Below are 22,086 nucleotides of genomic sequence, written 5' to 3' on the forward strand. Positions count from 1 at the left end.
AATGTCATTCAATATAACATTGAATAATTCTGATTTTCTTCCCTTTTTTATGCTTTTCTCATCTGCCATAATTTTATTTTTTATTTTATTTTTATAAAATTGTTTACAATATTTGATTACATTTAATATTCAAACACCAATCTAACCACAATTACACCTTCCCACCACCATATTTGCATCCCAAACACCAAACCCTGCCCCTCAAGCAGAACCGAAATAACTTATTTTGTATTTCTTGTTATTAATAATCTGCTAAAAATTACCATAATTTTAAAATGTCAGCATTTTAAGGGCAAGACTCTGGACTTACTCTTCATATTATTCTAAGAAATTTAATCTACATTCTTTATTGCAATTACCATTAAAAACCAAATTTACAAATTGCTTATTCAGTTAGACCTTCCCTTCTAAATTTGGGGATTAAGAATCCAATAGCCCTTGTGATAGCTTAGTACCCAGGACTTAATCTACCTTATCTCCCAAACCAACCTTCTTCTGGTTTCATGACATTATTTAGTGGTACAAAAATCATTTAGTTTTGTACATCAGATAAAAAATGAAATTCTCTCTTTCTCTCTTTTATCTCTTTGTATCTTTCTTGCTCATTTCATTTTTCTCTGTCTTCTCTCTCCTTCTCTCTTCCCCCTTTCTTCCTTTCTCTTTAATCTCCATTCAATGTATAATCTGCGTTGTCAGCTTTATATAATAGTTTTCTATTTAGTTTACTTCTTTCTAACTTTATCACCACTTTTTTAGCAAAATGGTCATTGTTATTTTGGAGTACTGCCAAGGACTCTGAACTAATCATGCAGCGTTACCCAGTCTTCTATCCAGATAGCCTTAAATCAGTTTCTGTCAACCAAGATGACTTGTTAGTGTCTAAACACACTTTGGTTTTCTTAACTGCTAATCAGTATTAGTTAAAAATGAGGAATTTTCCTATTCATCCTACAATGTACATAATATATTCCCATTAAAGAATTCTCTTATTTGACCAGAGAGATAGTACAGGTTTTTCGGCACTTGCCTTGCACATAGAAAACTGAGTTAATCCCTCAAACAAAACAGGATCCTCCAAACACTGCCAGGAGTGATCCCTGAGCATAGAATCAAGCATACAAACCCTGAGTACTGCTGGCTATGTTCCCAGACAAAGAAAGAGAGGAATAAAGGAAAGGACAGATGGGGAAGAGAGGGAGAGGGGACGGGAGGGAGAGAAAGGGAGAGAAGGTAAAGGAGAGGAAAGAAAGGAAGAGGAGGAGAAGAGATGGGAGGAGAGGGAAGGGGAGAAGGGAGAGAAGAAGAGAAAAGAAGGGGTACAATGAGCATTATGCATTGCAAGCTTGAATCTGACATGTCCATGCATGCACTCATAAACTTATTTAAAATCCTTCAGTACATTATCCTTCACCTCTGAGACAGGGTAGTTCCTGCCAGGTCCTTCCTGATTTGGCCTCTGCCAACCTCCGAGGGACTCCAGCACCAAATTCTTCCTTAAGAAATTCTTGCTGTAGAGTTTCCACTGTGCTTTCTTTCCACCCAGGACATTTACACATGTTCTTATCACTGCCTGAAACAATTTGGTAATCTGGTAATTGAATAACTGCCAAATTAAAAACCCATTCAAGCACCAAATATAGTAATTACTTATGAAGTGCCATCAAGCCTTCAAAGTCAATGCAACACCTTTTCCCCAAAGAGGTCTGCATAGCCTTTCTACTAAGATACCCCAAGTTTATCTATTGCTTTTTTCTGCTCTGTGCATAGTTGATTGGTCATATTTTCTGATGTGTTTAATCCTCTTTTGGGGGACAACAGGGAGGGAGGAGGTTGTTGAGCCACATCTGGTGGTGCTCAAGGATTACCCTTGGCTCTGTGTTAGGGATCACACTTGGAGTGACCCAGGGGCCCATGTGCCATGCCAGGGCTTAAACTCCAGTTGGTCACATGCAAGGCAAGTGACTCACCAACCCTCAGCATGTTGCTCTGTCTCTTGCTTTATTACTCTTAACATCCCTCACTAAACTGAACAACTACAAAAAAGAATCATACATCATTATTTTGTTTTATTTTATATTAAATGCAATTTCTCTCCAAATTATTTATCATTGACTGTAGATGTCAGTGACTAAGTTTCTTCACATAACATATAGAAAAACTTAGTCTCAGGTCACTGTCTGCCTGTCTTCCCGTTGCTCATCGATTTGCTCAAGCGAGCACCAGTAACGTCTCCATTGTGAGACTTGTTACTGTTTTTTGGCAATTGAATTCGCCACGGGTAGCTTGCCAGGCTCTTCTGTGCAGGTGAGATACTCTCAGTAGCTTGCCAGGCTCTCCGAGAGGGACGGAGGAATTGAATTCAGGTCGGCTTAGTGTAAGGCAAATACCCTACCCGCTATGCTATTGCTCCAGCCCTAGTCTCAGATATCTTAAGTTATTTGAATAAGGACATATAGCAAATAAGTTGTAACAGGATAACTTGAGTCCCAGTTTCTCATCATCAACTTATAAATTTTCCTCTCTTAACTGATAGTTTGTAAATTGGTTTAAATTTGTAGTACTTTTTTCACAAAAAAATATTTTATGGAAACAAATTTCATAAAACAGATTAAAATAGATTAAAGCAGATCAAGTCTTTGATAGACACTGCTCAATTCAATATCATCTAAGGAGTCCTTACAGCTCTATGTAGTCCCCCTTTTACCACTTGCCAAGAGGCTTAGAAACTGCTTCATAATGACTCCAATCTAGTGACAAAGGTTAGAAGACAGGTTTTCTATATTGATATGTGGAAACCATGAGGGATTTCTTCCATGTTAGTATATAATGCATTATTTAATATTTATCAATTTAAAATTTAAAATGTCAATATGGTATAACCTATTGTTAATACTGGCTGGAATATTGGCTTACACAAAGTTATTCAGGCACATTTCCATGACTCTACATGAACTAGAAAGATAACCCTTTTATGTCATCAGCCAAGTCCATGGACCTAATTCAGCATGATGTTTAAACAAAAAATTTTCTGAATGAGAATTTATTCCTTTTTTTTTTATTTTTGTTTTTTGGGTCACACCCAGCAATGCACAGGGGTTACTCCTGGATCTACACTTAGGAATTTCTCCTGGTGGTGCTGGGGGACCATACAGGATGTTGGGAATCGAACGTGGGGCGGCTGCATGCAAGGCAAACTCCCTACCCGCTGTGCTATCATTCCAGCCCCCAAGAATTTATACTTTTAAAGTATCTCCATCTTTTCTTTATGCATCTCATTTTATTCTTATCAGTTCTGAGTCAGATTGAATTGCTTTAGCAAAATTCCACCTCCATTTCAGTGGTACTTACTTTCCGTGACAGAGAGGGATGACAACAGAATGAATTAAGGATATCATGCTCACTCACTACTTAAGCAGCTCCTGCCCACATGCAATAGTCAGTCTGGCATTGTGTTTCAACCACAAAAAAACACATCATTAATATTAATGAGCCTTTGGATTTTTAAAATAATAATTGGAAACACTATTAGGTAAAGTGGCAGAGTCCTTAAGATATTAGAAGCAAAGTCCTGACAAAATTGAACATGACTTTTCTCCCATATTTTGCCAAGTATTTTTAGTTCCAGCAAAATATGAAAGTAAGAAAGTAATATAAATCATATATTTATATCTGGGGACATTTAAAGAATAAATTATTAAACACACCAAACATTTATAATGATTTTATACTATACATATTTTTTTTTATAAATTTATTTATTTTTAATTAGAGAATCACCGTGAGGGTACAGTTACAGATTTATACACTTTTGTGCTTATACTTCCCTCATACAAAGTTTGGAACCCATCCCTTCAACAGTGCCCATTCTCCACCACCCGTAAACCCAGTGTCCCTCCCACCCTCCCCAATCCCATCTCCCCCCCACCCCACCCTGCCACTGTGGCAAGGCATTCCCTTCTGTTTTCTCTCTCTAATTAGCTGTTGTGGTTTGCAATAAAGGTGTTGAGTGGCCGCTGTGCTCAGTCTCTAGCCCTCATTCAGCCCGCAACTCCCTTCCCCCACATGGCCTTCGACTACAATGTAGTTGGTGATCGCTTCTCTGAGTTGACCTTTCCCCGGAACGTGAGGCCAGCCTCGAAGCCATGGAGTCAACCTCCTGGTACTTATTTCTACAGTTCTTGGGTGTTAGTCTCCCACTCTGTTATTCTATATACCATAGATGAGTGCAATCTTTCTATGTCTGTCTCTCTCTTTCTGACTCATTTCACTCAGCACGAAACTTTTCATGCCCATCCACTTGACTACAAAATTCTTGACCTCCTTTTTTCTAACAGCTGCATAGTATTCCATTGTATAGATGTACCAAAGTTTCCTCAACCAGTCATCCGTTCTGGGGCATTCGGGTTTTTTCCAGATTCTGGCTATTGTAAACAGTGCTGCGATGAACATACATGTGCAGATGTTGTTACAGTGACCAGAATCCAGAGACTATCCACAGAATGGGAAAGGATATTTACACAATACCCATCAGATAAGGGGTTGATATCAATGGTATATAAAGCACTGGTTGAACTCTACAAGAAGAAAACATCCAACCCCATCAAAAAATGGGGCGAAGAAATGAACAGAAACTTTACCAAGGAAGAAATACGAATGGCCAAAAGGCACATGAAAAAGTGCTCTGCATCACTAATCATCAGAGAGATGCAGATCAAAACAACTTTGAGATACCACCTCACACCACAGAGACTAGCACACATCCAAAAGAACCAAAGCAACCGCTGTTGGAGAGGATGTGGGGAGAAAGGGACCCTTCTTCACTGCTGGTGGGAATGCCGACTGGTTCAGCCCTTCTGGAAAACAATTTGGACGACTCTCAAAAAATTAGATATTGAATTCCCATTTGACCCAGCAATACCACTGCTGGGAATATATCCCAGAGAGGCAAAAAAGTACAATATACATAATTTTAGTATATCATATATATATAACATTAGAAACATAAACATGCTAAATATCAAGAAGTTATATATCCCAAAGCTCTACCTTTTCTAGTCATACAAAAAGTCATAGAAAATGTCCCTAATCTAATAAAATATTGTAGAGATTTTATCACTCTCTCATCTGACTTATTCATGACCATCCATTTAAACTGTAAAATAGGGGCCGGAGCAATAACACAGCGGGTAGGGCGTTTGCCTTGCACGCGGCCGACCTGGGTTCGATCCCCAGCATCCCATATGGTCCCCCAAGCACTGCAAGGAGCAATTCCTGAGTGCAAAGCCAGGAGTAACCCCTGAGCATCGCTGGGTGTGACCCAAAAAGCAAAAAAAAATAAAAATAAAAATAAATAAACTGTAGAATAAGCAAAAAGTAGTTCATCCTATCATTGTTTGAATGACTCTTGTTTAGAAAATATAACCTCAAGCTGGAGAGATTGTTGCTAAGACACTTGCATTGTGGGCAAGCATCATTGGTTAGGTACTTGGCATTCCATATGATACTTTGAGCCCTGTCAGGAGTGACCACTAAGCACAGAGACAGGAGAAAGCCCTAAAGAGACCTGAAGACCAATGGAACAGAGTGGAATATCCTGCCACAGACCCCCAAATATATAACCACTTAATCTTTGACAAAGGAGCAAGAAATATGAAGTGGAACAAGGAAAGCCTCTTCAACAAGTGGTGCTGGGAAAACTGGACAACTACATACAAAAAAAAAAAATGAACTGTGACCTTTGTCTAATACCAGGAACAAAAGTCAGATCAAAGTGGATTAAAGACCTCAGTGTCAGACATGAATCTATAAGGTACATAGGGGAAAATGTAGGCAGAACCCTCCATGACATTGAAACTAAAAGCATCTTTAAGAATGAAACAGCACTGACCATGCAAGTGGAAGCAAACAGAAACAAATGGGACTACATCAAACTAAGAAGTTTCTGCACTTCAAAAGAAACAGTGACCAAATTACAGAAAGAGCCCACAGAATGGGAAAGAATATTTACCCAATATCCATCTGATAAGGGATTAATATCCAGGATATACAAGACACTAGCAGAATTGTATAAGAAAAAAACTCCAACCCCATCAAAAAATGGGGAGAAGAAATGAACAGAAATTTTTTCAAAAAAGAAATACAAATGGCCAAAAGGCACATGAAAAAATGCTCCACATTGCTAGTTATCAGGGAGATGCAAATCAAAACAACAATGAGATACCATCTCACACCACAGAGATGGCACACATTTAAAAGAATAAAAACAACCAATGTTGGCATGGATGTGAGGAAAAAGGGATGCTCTTTCACTGTTGGTGGGAATGTCGACTGGTCCAGCCTTTCTGTAAAACAATATGAACAGTCCTTCAAAAACTAGAAATTGAGCTTCCATATGACCCTACAATATCACTTCTGGGAATATATCCCGAGAATGCAAAATAGCACAGTAGAAATGACATCCGTACCTATATATTCATTGCAGCATTGTTCACAATAGCCAAAATCTGGAAACAGCCCAAGTGCCCTAAAACAGGTGACTGGTTAAAGAAACTTTGGTATATCTACACCATGGAATACTATGCAGCTGTTAGAAGAGATGAAGTCATGAAATTTGCTTATAAATGGACAGACATGGAGAGTATTATGCTAAGTGAAATGAGTCAGAAAGAGAGGGACAGGCATAGAAGGACTGCACTCCTTTGTGGAGTATAGAATAACATCACATGAGGCTGACACCCAAGGACAGTCGATACAAGGACAAGGAGGATTGCCCCATAGCTGGAAGCCTGCTTCATGAGCAGAGGGGAGAAGGCAGATGGAATAGAGAAGGGATCACTAAGAAAATGATGACTGGAGGAATCAGTCGGTTTGGGAGATGTGTGCCGAAAGTAGATAATGGACCAAACACTATGACCTCTCAGTGTCTGTGTTGCAAGTCATAATGCCCAAAAGTAGAGAGAGAGTATGGGGAATATTGTTGGTCATGGAGGCAGGGGGAAGTTGGGAAAGAGGGGGTGAATTGTACCAGGGATATTGGTAGTGGGGATTATGCACTGGTGAAGGGATGGGTGTTTGATCATTGTGTGATTGTAACCCAAACATGAAAGCATGTAACTATCTCACAGTGATTCAATAAAATTTAAAAAAAAAGAAAGAAAGAAAGCCCTGAGTACCAACAGCTGTGGCCAGAAAAAAAAAAAGACAAGTGAAAAGAAAATATGTTTTTATGTTCAAAAATCTAAAACGTCTGAGTATCCATTTAAAATGTTTTCAATATAAGACTTGCTTTTTAAAAATTCACTTTAAAAAAAAATCACTTTTAGAGGCTAGAGTTATAGTACAGCAGGTATGGCATTTGCCATGAACACAGCCAACCCAGATTCGATTCCCAGCATCCCATATGGTTCCAAAAGCACCAGCAGAAGTGATTCCTGAGTGTAAAAACAGGAGTTACCTCTGTGCGTTGCCGGGTATGACCCAAAAAGAAAATTAAAAATTCACTTTTAGTATTCAGTGTTGCTGATTATCAGGAAAATAAAGATAACAATGACAAATACCACCCTTCATACCAATGAAAGTAGCTTATATCAAAAAAAGCCAGAAATAAGTAGGCCTGGATGGGGTCAAGTAAAAGAGGAGCAGTCATTCATTGATACTGAGTATAAATTGGTTCAATTTTCTGGAAAATGCTCTCAACACTTCTAAAAACATTGAAAAATGAACTACCATATGAGCATGTAATTCCACTTGTTGTAGTCTATCCCATGACTACTAAAACATTAATTCAAAGTTATTTATGCATACCTATACCAAGTTCATCACAGTACTATCTAAAATAACCCATATCTTGAAATAATCCATGTGTCCAGTGGTAGGTGAGTAGATAAAGAAGTTGTGGTTTATTTGTGCAAATAGCATGCTAGTCAGTTATAAGAAAAGATAAACTCTTGCATTTTGCTACAACATGGATAAAAGTAGAGGATATCACATTAAGCAAAGTAAGTCAGATGGAGAAAAACAAATATCAGATTACCTCCTTGTATATAACATACAAAGACACAAAGCAAGGGAATAGATTAAGGTCAGTGAATGCAAATTATTGCACTCTGATAAAAGAACCAAGGTTACCAAAGAATTGAGAAAGATAGAGGAAGGAGCAAGCTGAGAGGGTAAGGGTGTGTGAGAAGGGACTTAAGAATAGTGGTGGAGAGATATTAACATTGAAATGCAGTAATATTATACAACTAAAGTATGAGTACTAGTACTATTGTAAACTGTTTCCTTAATAATAATAAAGAAATGAAGTTTAAATGTGCTTTTGCCTCTCAATTAGTCCTGGCTCATTTACTTATATTTTACAAATTTTAATTTTCAGAACAATTAGCCTGACTGATTAGTAATAGTAGATGATATTACTTAAATCTATAAAAATAAGTAAGACCAGACTCCCTATGTTTGAAACATCTTTTATATCCTCTATACTTTTTTCTTTTGAGTACCTTTTTTATATCTTTAATTTGAGTTGTTATATTTAAGAATTAATTCCACAATCTTATGAATTGCCAAACTGTAATTACTATTGTTTGGCTGTTGAATGGGTTTGTGATTTGGGATCTACATAATTACTAAGATTGTCATTAAAGGGTGAGCATGACAGTAAAAAAAGAACTCATTTCTTTTTGTCTTAAGTATATAATGTTGATATATTACTATTTTTCTAAGTCCTCATGGACTTAAAAAGTTGCATCTATTATATATTACTTACATTGTGACCCTTATTTCCACTTTCTTTTGTGAGAATAAAAAGTAACATGAAAGAAAAGTTAATTCAGAAGTGGAGCTAGTAACAGAAAAGTTAACTATGTGTCAAATATGTGTTTGCAATGCTTAGTAGAGTTATCAAAATTTTACCCAAGACATTAGAAATTATCACTCATAAACCTTCCTTCTTTCCCTCTTGCCTTCTAAAACCCCTGAAAACCACATCTGTTTCTCACTGATAGCTTTTAATACTCAATCCTTTAATGTTTTCTAACAGGAAGTAGAAATTGTGAGAAGTTTATGTTCACCAACATTTCTGAGTCATCCTGGGAGCCAGTTCAGTGATTCTGTGAAAGATTCAGAAAAGAAAAATGAGGAAACATCTTTTGACAAGATGTCACCTGGAAGTGACAGCCACATCACCGAAGGTTAGCATACTTTGAAGCAATATCTTAGCATCCTGTATTATACTACATGGGTGATTAACATATAAGAATTTCGTTTAGCATTTAGGAAATTGAAAATAAAACATAGTTTTTTTTTTTTTTTTTTTTTTTTTTTTTTTTTTTGCTTTTTGGGTCACACCTGGCGATGCACAGGGGTTACTCCTGGCTATGCACTCAGGAATCACCCCTGGCCGTGCTCAGGGGACCATATGGGATGCTGGGATTTGAACCCGGGTCGGCCGCGTGCAAGGCAAACGCCCTACCCGCTGTGCTATCTCTCCAGCCCCAAAATAAAACATAGTTTAAGAAATACAATTCAGGAAAGAAATGGGTATTTTAGAATACTGTATCTTTCTTATATATGACTTTGATTTTTAAATAAATAATATATTCTAATTAACATTTTTAACTAGATTTTATTTGTATATTTTCTAAATTTTATTTTACTTATTATGGCACGCTTTTTCAACATTAAACTCTTAGAACAACACACTTGACGACTATCTGACTTTTTCTTTTATGAAAAGAAAGCAATACCTATTTGTCTCTCTGGCAGCGAGTAATAAAAGGATACAATATAAGTAAACTGTCAACGATGAAATTTTAAAAATCACACCCTAGCATCTCTTCAGTCAGACAATTAAACTAAATGTGCCTAATCAATTTGAAACTAAAAGTTACATGAGAGTATCATAATTTAGGGGAAACTCTCATAAATTTGATTAATGTTTTACAAAAGTCATTAAAAAGTTAATAGCTCATATGTTAGAAATTGCAGTAATAATATATTTTCAACTCTGACAGAAGTGTAGAATATAAATAATTTATTGAAATAAATAGATATCATTTGTCATTTTTAATTAGTCACATTCTAGATTTTTCCAATTTATCCAACTATTACATATTTTAGAGTTTGTTATACTTTATAATATCATAATTAGAGGAATGTCCCCAATTTCTGAATGTCCCCACAAAATGACCTCCCAGCATCTATGGGGAGGTACATTGTAGTTCCCAGCAGTGCTGGCTTCGGTTACATCATACTAGACCAAGCACTGAAACACCCGTCTTATTTGACAGAGTATAGCTGGATATTGTCAGTGGGCATCCTTTCCATGCTTTGCTTGGGAGCCCATCCCCACAAAAACTATAGCACTGTAGCACTGTTGTCTCATTGTTCATCAATTTACTCAAGAGGACACCAGTAATGTCTCCATTGTGAGACTTGTTGTTACTGTTTTTGGCATATTGAATATGCCCCAGGTAGCTTGCCAGGCTCTGCTGTGTGGGCAGGATACCGTCAGTAGCTTGCTGTGCTCTCTGAGAGGGATGGAGGAGTCAAACCCAGGTCAGCTGTGTGCAAGGCAAACGCCCTACCTGCTGTGCTGTCGCTCCAGTCCTAAAAAAATCTATGATAAATCAAAATTAGTACAACTTTAAGGATATAAATTATTATATATGTTTTATATGCTAAATTTTACATACATATTAAAGTCTGAGAATCTATACTCAAACAATATAGATTGAACCTCAATATACTTTATATCTGATTTAGTTATTTCTGATTCCACTTGATTTAAATGTATAATTTGGAGTAGAGGGATGGATAGTGTGAAAAATAAAGGAAAGGTTGCTAATGATGGACTGGGCATGGATTTCAAAATACATGCAAATTGGCATTTCAATCTCTATTTTTCATTTTCAATTCATTTTGGTATGCCCAATTGATATTCTAACATGATTAGCATCAGTCTTGAGGAATTTACTTCACATTTCTGGCCTGTGATTAAACTTTATGAGCACTTGGCTGAATACAAAAGAATTAGATTAGCAGAGGCCAGGAAAGAGAAGCTTTAGGGGATGATTTATGTTCTGATGATGCCTGCGGAGATCTTAGCATAGGGAAGCAAATATCAGGTTGGCAAATTGATCAAAGTTACATGAAATAAACAGTTCCACTTGTCTTTCCTTACTTCTCCCCTTAGATTTAAATTTCTGAGTATCCTAGCAATATCAGTAGCTAAATTTAAAAGTATCAGGTATGAAAATTGCACTGAGGATGAACATAGCAGCTAACTTTCCTTTTATTGAAATGAAAGAAATCTTTTTCATTATTTGTGCCTTTTAATTCTTTCATGGTTCCCCAAATTTCTATCTTGGGTAGTACAACCATTTAAATACTGGTCGGTAACTTTGACATACTTTCTATAAACTTGACAAAACCAACAAAACCAAAGACTATATTGATGTTACTCTCTTGTTGCAAAAAAATAGAATTCTTTTTTGAAAAAGAATAATGTGTGTTTGAATAAAATGTGATAACAGAAATATTTCAGATTTCATATATGAATGGCACTAAATCATAATTTAAAAGAAGTATGAAATTTAAAAATTATAATTTAAAAGAAATATGAAGCCATATTAAACATCTTAACCTCACAAATCTCATACTGAACGATAACATTTATTTATAGTTAAGATAGAATTGAAGAGAAATAACATTTAAAATGGAGTGATCTGATGTTCTTTATTTTACAAATTTAATTAAGCCAATATGAATCGATAATTCCATATCAGACCTCACAAATAGCTATGACTATTGATATAGTTCCTTTTTTTATCCTCAATTGCAGATCCTGGCGACACAGATAGACACCAGGATTCCCCCTAATCTCTGTGTTGGATGAGTCACTCTTTGGCTGTATTTTATTGCTCTTAGCATCCTTATTTTGTTCACTTGCTTTAATCATTGGAGTAGCAATGAGGATAAAGTGTAGTGTTGCAGTATTCATGCTGGTACATTCCATTTTCATTTTCTTAGGAATATGCTTTAATGCTTGGTTGTTCCAGTGACTTTAGCAAGAAGTGGCTCATTTGAAACTAAATGTCAAACATGACACATTCATAATTTGACAAATTTGAGTGCTATAATATATCTGAAAAAACACAAATTAGCATAGATGATTTTACTAACTATAATTGTAGTAATATAAAATTATAATGTGTACAATTTCTTTAAATATTTTAAAACCAGTAAGTTTTGAGTATAAGTAGGGTATCTTAGATGGTAGTCTACATTATTGAATGTACTTAGGTTGAGCTATGTGTAGAGTAGGAAAATCTATTTTTTCTGCTGAAAATTTATGGATCAAAGAATGCTTGAAATAAAAAAGTTATGGGGTTATGTTCATAAAATTTAAATTACTTGGCATTTTTATATGAATATTTCATGCTTTTTCAATTTACTTATTTAAAGCACAATTTTAATCTTTCATCTACAAATCAAATGCTAACAAATAATATATACAAAGTCACTCTTTCAAGGCTTTTCTAATAAACTTTACAAATTATCTGCTGCATTTCTCTTCATTCTGCTCTATTAAACATATATTCATTCTTAAAATGAGCATGATCTTCCTGTAGATTTTACAAAGCAAACTGAGGATTCTTTTCTTTATCACTTTCCACTTCTCTATAAGTGGCAAGATTCCTTTAGTAACTAATGTTCCTGAAATATTGAATTATTTGCAGGTATGTGTTTCTGTACATGAGAGATTTAACTTAAATATCTTACTTTTGTTCAAAATCAGATTATTTGTGTAACATGTTTCATATGCATGTTTATAGTCCTATCTATAGATGGCTTTTAAGCACTTGGAAATTACCTAGTGCAACTAACTCCATTTTTCTTAAATTTTATTTTAATTAGCTTAAATGTCAATAGTCACTGTATTAGATACTGCAGTTTTTAGATGTCATTTCTCCAAGGAATTAATTAAGCACTTAAGGTAAAGAATCGAGATGTTTGTTATTCATTTTGTTATTCTTTCTTTGCAAGTTGAAAAAATTACCTGTATTAAAATATATTTTGCTTAGTGTAAAGAAAATCATGTCATCAAACTATGTAAATAAAAGGCAGAAATCCACATATTATAAAACTTACCTTTGGGGCTGGAGCAATAGTACAGCAGGCAGTGCATTGGCCTTGCATGCAGCCAACCTGGGCTTGATCCCTGGAACCCCATATGGTCCCCTGAAACCACTAAGGGTGACTTCTGAGCAAAAAGCCAGGAATAGAACCTCAGTACTGCTAAGTGTGGCCAAAAAATAAACAAAAAAAATTACCTTCAATATATTGTGAAAATCTTTTCTTCATATTATTTCTAATGATAAATTTAAGGAAAAAAATCCCTTCTGTGTTTTTTCCAATATGTTAAAAGCCAATGGTTTTATTACTGTCACTGTCACTGTCATCCCATTGCTCATCCATTTGTTCGAGCGGGCACCAGTAATGTCTCTCATTGAGAGACTTATTGTTACTGCTTTTGGCATATCCAATACTACGGGTATCTTGACAGGCTCTGCCGCTCGGGCTCAATATTCTCGGTAGCTTGCCAGGTTCTCCAAGAGGGGCGGAGGAATTGAACTAGGGTTGGCCTCGTGAAAGGTGAACACCCAACCGCTGTGCTATCGGTCCAGCCCCCGGTTTTATTACAGAAATAGAAATATTCACTGTGACTTTATGCACTCTTCCTATGAAATCTTTACATAGCTTAATTGTGTTGAGTATATGAATTCTCAATTTAGGAAACAAACTATTCTCTAAATAACAAATTTATTCTCTAAACAGCAAGGTTACATAAAATAGAGTAACAGGATACTCTAAAATTAACAGCAGAATTCCTTTAATAATAATAACAGACTTTATTTAGAAACTTATAAATAAATCAGACATTTAGTCACAGAACAGCTTCAGTGAGGTCGTCAGCACCATTTGTTCTGCTCTGACTATTGTGTACTTTAATGAGATACAAAGAACAAGTTTTTAGCTCAATTTCTAGGTTCCGTGTTAAATCCAAGACTCCTAACATCAGATTTGCTTCCCTCTCTGTCTATACCTTCTTTCATGCCCCAGATAATCTTCTTTCAAACACCCATGCTGTTTTAATTCACATAAGGGACACTTCATTAATCAAAATTGCCATCAGTGAATCACCTTTTAAAATAATTATGAGGTGCCAGCGCTATAGTACAAAGGATAGGACACTTGCCTTGCACATATCCGACCTGAGTTCAATCCTCACCATCGCCTACAGTCCCCAAGGAACACCAGGAGTGATTCCTGAGTGCAGAGCCAAAAAAAAAAAAAATCCCTGAGCTCCTCCGGTGTGGCTCCCCAAAAAATAAACAATAAAACCCAAAATAAAATAATTATGAGGCTGAAATTACAATGGTGAAAGTAGGAAGTAGATAGAAAGGTTGGAGTGCTTCCAGTGAACTGTGGGTAGTAGAGGAATATTAACATTTCCTTGGTGAGTGTAGTGTCGTAAACATTGAACACAAGAATATTTTAACATTCACAGTCTTGTAAACAATTGTTACTTCAATAATTAAAAAAATTTAAGTAGATAAAATAATTATGAGGTGATACCTTACAAAGTTAGAATCCTTTTTGTCATATTAGTAGGAACTGAAATATTTGATCTGTTTACTCAGTCGGCATTTTGTCTCATTCTTAAGGTAGGTTAAATCTGCAATTTTTCAGTGAGTCTCACATGCTATTTCCAGTTGCTTTTATAGTCAGAGAGCAAATTCTAAAGTTAACTCATGGACTCTACTGGGAAGGACAACTGGGGGTTTGTTATTCTTGGAAATTGTCATGAAAGGTTTATTCATAATTTTTTCACATGGTAACTATAAATCAACACTGGGAATGCTGGAGAATTTCCATTGATTAAATAATCAAAACCAGAGTCAACAACACTGAAATCTCCAGTCCCAAACTTTAATAACCAAGTTTAAAAGGTGCCTGTCAAGATGGCGGACTGGGAATGGGTGGGCGGGCGATAGAAGGGGGATTTGGGAAGCACTGGTGAAGGGAAACTGACACTTATGAAGGGATTGGTGATCGAACATTGTATGTCAAAAACTAACTATGAATAACTTTGTAATTCACAGTGCCTTAATAAAATAAAATTTTGAAAGAAAAAAAGGAATACATCAAGCCATAAAAAAAAATCATTTAAATCCCAGGATCTCATCTTGAACTTGTGTAAATGCATAATAAATTTTAAAACAAGTCACTGTCAAAGAAAGTGAAAAAGCACAAGTGTTTTTAAAATACTTAAAAAACTCTTTAAAAATAATTAGGGACAGAGAGAGTACACTTGGTGAGGTGCTTGCCATGTACATGACTGACCTAGGTTTAGGTTTGATCCCTACATATGGTCCACACATGGTCCCCAAAGCTCCAGGACAAGTGATCCCTGAGCGCAGAGTCAGATAAAACCTGTGCATAGCTTGGTGTGATCCAAAAGCCAAAAATATAAAATAAATAAATTATTGTCCATTTATTTTACCTCCATGTGACTGGAAAGAACTAAGTACTATTTTTAATATTCTAATTATAGAATGACAGAAATATATATAACCTTAGATACTATTTTGTGCTGTTTTAATTTTTTATTCATTCTTCAGCTAGTGTTCATTGCATATCTATATGTGTTGGGTACTATTCTAGGCACTTAGTCACATTAATAAATAGAAAAAAATACATGGCCTTTAAAGCTTATGTTCTTACAGGGAGAAACACTCAGTGAACAATATGAAAGTGAGGAACCGGGGGCCAGAGAGATAGTATAGTGGGTAGGACATTTGCTTCGCACACTGCTGACCCGATTTTGATCCCCAGCACCCTATATGGTTCCTCAAGCACCGCCAGGAATAATTCCTGAGCTCAGAGCCAAGAGTAACCACTGAACGTCACTGGGTGTGACTTAAAAAGCAGAAGTAAATAAATAAAAATAATTTATTTCAAAAGTGAGAAAGTAAATATTGGAAGGTAATAAATGTCACAAAAATATGAAACAAGGATAGAGGGAATGAGACATGGTGATTGTTTAAAAATTTTAATTGGGATAATCAAAAACATTCACAAAATGAAAGGAGACATCTAATGACATTTAAGTGACAATTTGAATATTTATGATGATTTTTATTCATTTAAAGATGTATATACAAGGTTGTGGTGCCAGAAAAATATTAGAGAGAATAAGACCCTTACCTTGCATGTTGCCAACCCTGGTTTGATCCCCAGCACCACATATGCTCCTTTGGATCCAGAAGCATAGAGAGCTTTGCTCCTGAGCATAGAGATAGGAGTTAACAGTGAGCACCCACAGGTGAGCCTCCAAATAAAATTTTCATATACTTTTATATAACTTAAAATATATAAACTCATACAGAAAATTTGAGGAAGACTCCTCCTTGGTGAACCTGGGATCCTTGAACTGACTATATTTCTAACATTACGTATGCAGCTAATTGAAGGAAATATTTCGGGCATCACTGTCACCAATTAAGAGTTGGTGGAACTACTCTGCCCTTTGTTCCTCTATATTTGCAGTACTTAATGCTCTCCTTTGGTATCCAAAGAGTCAGTTAAGGAGTTTAGTCAGAATCATAAGGTTAAGTAATGATTTGGAGCCTACACATGGGATCCAAACTCGGAAATAAGTGTTCTATGGAAAGGACTTGAAAATAATGTTACCTAATACGTTTGAAATGAATACTCAGTATGAAGGTGAAACTCAAGAACTACATTCTAAACTGACTTCATGATCCCAGGTGTCTATCCAGATTGGCACAAGTCCCATGATCATCAGTGCCTTAAAATAAAGGCAATGTTAAAAGTTTATGAATGTGGTAGTTCTGCATTGGACAAGATTCATGACAGGTGTTGATGATGCAATCCTAACTGGGATTAAAGATTTAAAAACACATTGTTACTAAAGATCAGCACACAAGAAAGAAAACTTATTAGTTACAGGTAGAGATTTTGAAGGAAAAGAAGAGAGATTTGAAAAGAGAGGGATAGGGTAGGAGAAACAGTAATGGGGGAAGCAAACCAGGAAAAGGGAAAATAAACCAGCTCTAGGAAAACTTGGGGAAGTACATAGTATCCAGTTGTGAAAGACTGGTGATTCATTTAATAATTAAAAAAAGAAAGACTGGTTTTTGCTCCTACCTCTCTGTCCAATTGGCTCCGAAAGGTGGCAGTTGCCATGCTGCCGCAAAGGGGAAAAGGACGAGGGACAAAAGCCCTTCCCCTCCCTGGGCGGCACAGGGCCGTATCTTAATTCACAGTCCAGGAGCGTATTTGCCAGCAGCCACTGTGTTCTGAGATTAGTTTGTGTGCCTGGGGGATCATGATCATTGGGGGGGGGGGAAGGGGGGAGGAGCCGTTCCTGAGTGTTTTTTTGTATACCAGGAAAGGTCTCGAAGCCATTTATGCCGCCTTTGGAGAAATAGTCCTGGTCCCCACATACGGAGCCATATAGAAGCTCATGGTCACCAGGCTTTCTTCTGGAGAAGGCAGGGAGACTGCACCTGCTCCATTTGGGGCACCCCGGTGTTATCGGCTTGGTCTGGGGTCCGGAGAATTCTCCAGCATCGTGGTGCCCACAGGCCAGGATTCTTCACTCAAAAAGGAAAGGATTTTAAGAGGGAAAGGGAAGGGGAAAAGTAGTAATTTTAAATATAACTAGGAAAATCATTAAGAAGCACTGAAAATAATAGTTTTCAAGTTAATGGAAACAAGTCTTTATTAAGTAACTTTTAATATCAGAAAAATAAAACTCTTATAATTCTCTTTACAGCAAATATATATTAGGAAGCACTGAAAATAATTTGGGAGACAGATATTTCCCTATGCTTAGCAGTTTATTTCAGTTTTTGTGCACAACATGGGCTAATTCCTGCGTTGGTTTTAAGTCAACAATTCATGCTGAAATTAATTACTTTCAATTTTCAGATGATGAAGACTAATTTGAATTGGAAGATACTTTATTTTTTGCTTTCAGAGTTAAAAAAAATGTCCATCAACATATTTTAACAATGTTTACAAATTTAAAGGAGAGGAATATTTGGCTCTTTTTCATCATAATAATAGAAGTTAGTATTCTAAGGACAATCCTAATACTAGGTATCTCAGATATGAGGAAAATGAGAGAATCACTAAACATATGAACTTATTAGCAAGTCTATAAAATTCCATTTTCAAAGTATATTGTGGGGGTCCCATCCTGTCCAGCAGGGAGGACCCTTCGTGAGGCTGAGAAGGGGATGCAGCTGAATGAACAGATGCAGAGCCAGAAGGAGGAGAGAGAGAGAGTTTATTCTACTGCAGTTACAATACTTATACCTCTCTGCTGGGAGGAGGTGGTATAGTATGCGTGCTTGGACTCCCATACTAACAGTAGTAAAATGCAGATCAGGCATGGGTGTTGGCTAGTGAGAAACAAATGGAGAAATGATAAGATCAGTAAGGTCATCAGTGGTGACCTTGTTACAGGAATCCCAAGTAAGCCTCCACTTGACTAGAAGATAAGAGTAAGGCTTGTAAAATGGCTCCCTACAGTATATATTATGTAGTTGTTTCAAGTTTTGAGCCAATTGTTGTTGTTGTTGTTTTTGGGATATACCCAGGGGTATTAGGGGCTTACTCCTAGCTCTACATTAAGAAATCACTCATGGCAGGTCTCAGGAGATTATATGGGGTGCCAGGGATTAAACCTGGATCAGCCATGCAAGGAGAGCACTTTACCTGCTATTCTCTCTCTCCAGCCTGCATGAGTCAAATGCTTCTATTAAGACTATGTATATTTTCCCTACAGCTTGTTATAAATATTTAATATTAGAAATATCTAATTTATTTTAAATAAAACTTTAATGTTGAACTTTGAAACATACTTTCTCATGTCTGGTTAAGGTTGATACTTAATGAATTATAAGATTAATATCAACAATAAATGTGAAATACAAAGAAAAGCACACAAATCTTGCTATTTGAAGTTGCATTCATAAAGAGCAACACATTTCTATATTTGACTCCTTTTCCACATCGACAAACATGAGGATAAGGCTTTTAAAATAATGTTCTATGAATAAAATCTGCACGTCACAGTTATGTTCTTTATTTGTAACTTCCAAACTGATGAAATAGTATATGAGGCCTCAATTAGAAGAGTACACAGTGTCCCAGCCAGAGGGTCTCAGCAGCTCATAACTTTGCATGGTCCAACACAAATTGTCCCATGTCTTTGAAGTCATCGATTTTGGGGGGGGGGGGGGAATCAGTTTTTGCCAGATGCAATAGAGAGTTCATTTTGTTTAATAGAATTTTTGGTCTCATATTCCAGCACGCAACATTCTTGTCAGTTCCCGATTTATTGTGAGATATGCAATCATTCTCTGAACATTAGAGAAGAATTTGATACACTCTCACCAAACCTACTTCATATCATCTCTTCATCATACTTTTGACTCGTTTCTTAAGTATTTCCACTCTTTATCCCTAACAGTGCCATACACCTGCATTGTAGGAAGACACCATATAACAATGAAGTCTGTTTTTATTACACTGTATTATGGACAGGAAACTAGCAAAGGAATTTTAATGAAGACAAAGATTTACTTATAATTCAAATAAAACTTTTGGATAATGAATAGAGGTTATAATTATCCTGCCTTTTAACTAATAAAATTAAGACTCTGATAGGTTAAACAAATACTTCTGTGGGGACTGAAAATTGTTTTCCTAGAATTTTTGCTCCGAATAGTTCAAACACCATTCTTGCACTCATCAGTAAGCTTCTTATCATGATTCACTGCAAGTATTTCTTATACTATGTCATTTAATGGTTTGTCCTAGCTGAAAATTTATGAATAGGGAATTTCTAAATAGGGAATGTCTAAAGGACACTATATATAATTGCATTTCTTATTGTTCACTGTATCATTTTATCATTGTTGTCCCATTGCTCATTAATTTATTCGAGAGGGTGCCAATAATGTCTCCATTTGTCCCTGTCATGTTCAGGGTCAAGGGAATGAGGTCTATTATTGTTACTATTTTTGGCATATCTAATATGTCACAGGTAGCTTGCCAGCCTCTGCTGTACACAATTATGCATCACTCTTTCTCGGGAGCTTTGTTTTTTAGTCTCTAGATCTTGGCCGTTGATGAGATTACATGGCACTGGGTGCAGTTTGTGGGTGTGGCTGCTAAGCTACTGGAAAACTGGGTGGAGGAGGCCAGTCCAGATCCAAGCAGGCTTGGAGATCTCAGACCTGGGTCCCGCATACCTGAGTTCCTTAGTTGGTTCCTTCATGGGTGAGGCTCATCCTAGTATGTGGAGAGTGGCCTTGAGCATGGCTGTAGCTGGGCTCTGGAGTTTTTTGGCTGCTGGGGCTCTGCTTGGAGCAGGAAGGAAAACTCAACCCACCCCCTTCTGAAAGGCTCCCGGTGAAGACAGCCTGGCACGGGGGCGGGAGATTCTGATTTATTATTGTTAAGATAAAAATATGAAATGTATTAAGACTTGTGATTTGAATACTATTGCTACTTACCATTCTCACTGTTTCTGTGTATTTCCATATTATTTATTTTGAAACATAGAAGATGCAATTATTTGGTATTGAAGACTTCCCCTACCAAAAGGGGGAAAAAGGAAATAGTTATAAATTTCATTAAAAATTCCATCAATAGGTCAATAATTTAGTATTACTTAAAAATTTGGCACTCTAGTTCATGCCTCAGATTTTATCAGCCTCTCCTTGCTCTTCCTTCTTAACGCTGCTGTATTGGGGGCTCTTTCTGTGTCAGGCAAATGAGGCCCATTGTTTTTACTGTTTTTGGCATATCGAATATGCCACAGGTAGCGTGCCAGGCTCTGCCATGCGGGCGGGGTACTCTTGGTAGTTTGACAGGCTCTCCAAGAGGGATGGAGACTTATAGGGCGGCCTCCAATTGCCCTTACAGGTGTTCCCATGGTTCATACCATATTTGAAGCCCATCAAATATGGTGTGAAAATTATGGAAAATTAATATTAAGTGTCCTATGCTGTGTTGTGTGGTCGCAAAGTGACAGAAAGTCCAGAAAGTGGCCTAGGTGAGTGGTGGTGGCTGGGTAGTGGAGATAGTGGAGGTCTACAGATGAGATATTTATCTGGCTCCGGTAGGGTGGGGCATCTGGGTTTGATCCATGGAGCACCAGAGATTGGAGGAGGCAGACAGAGGATGTTGTTTCTGGGTCTCGTTGGGCCTGGAGTCCAAGTTCACAAAATTCTGCTTTACCTGGTTCTGTGGGGCTTCACTCATGCGTGAGGTTCCACCCGAATGTTCAGAAAGTGGCCTGGATCATTGTGGCAGTGCCAAAACAAAGAAAGACTAAAATGACTGTACTTTCAATGCATGTATGCTGGCATCAAAAGCATCCATAGAGGACCTGATGGTGCAAGTGCAGAAGATCAAGTACAACATCATTGGACTGACTGAAACGAGAAGGCATCAATCACATCATGCCATTTTTGACACTAGAGAAGAAACTGTTCCTCAGAACATACAAAAGAGGCATCAGTGGTGTCGGTCTCCTTGTCAACACTAACTTGGCCATGAGCACTGATTTTTTCGAATGCCTAACAACCTGAATTGGACGATTACACTTGAATAGATGTGGCTCACTGCTGGCAGTTCCTATCTCCATTGTCTATGAACCAACATCCAACTACGATGAAGAAGAAATTGAGAAGTTCTAGATGGAGCTGGAGAAGTTCTTTGAAGAAGACCACACCTTCTACAAGATCATTGTTGGTGATTTTAATGCCAAGATAGGACAGAGAAGGTCGCCCGAAGAACTCCACATTGGGTCTCATGGCCTAGATTGGAACTAACAGGGTGAGAGACTGAGTTCATCATGTTGACCAAGACCATCCATGATAACTTACAGTTCCAGAAGACCGAATCTAAATGTTGCACATGGGAGTCTCCCAGTGGACAGTTACACAACAAAATTGACCACATCATATTCAATAGAAGGTT

The 22,086-nt window shown here is 36.9% G+C and overlaps 1 protein-coding gene across 3 annotated transcripts in view; it reads left to right on the forward strand.

Annotated features, from left to right (window-relative positions):
* XIRP2 (xin actin binding repeat containing 2) overlaps positions 1 to 22,086 on the forward strand; it is a 316,801-nt gene that overhangs the window by 192,502 nt on the left and 102,213 nt on the right. For all 3 annotated transcript variants that reach the window (XM_055123445.1, XM_055123446.1, XM_055123444.1), the window contains exon 3: positions 9,038 to 9,188. In XM_055123445.1, coding sequence (XP_054979420.1) covers positions 9,038 to 9,188 — 151 coding nt within the window. The remainder of the gene's footprint in view (positions 1 to 9,037; positions 9,189 to 22,086) is intronic.

Source organism: Sorex araneus, chromosome X (assembly GCF_027595985.1).
Source record: "Sorex araneus isolate mSorAra2 chromosome X, mSorAra2.pri, whole genome shotgun sequence".
In the NCBI taxonomy this organism is placed as follows: domain Eukaryota; kingdom Metazoa; phylum Chordata; class Mammalia; order Eulipotyphla; family Soricidae; genus Sorex; species Sorex araneus.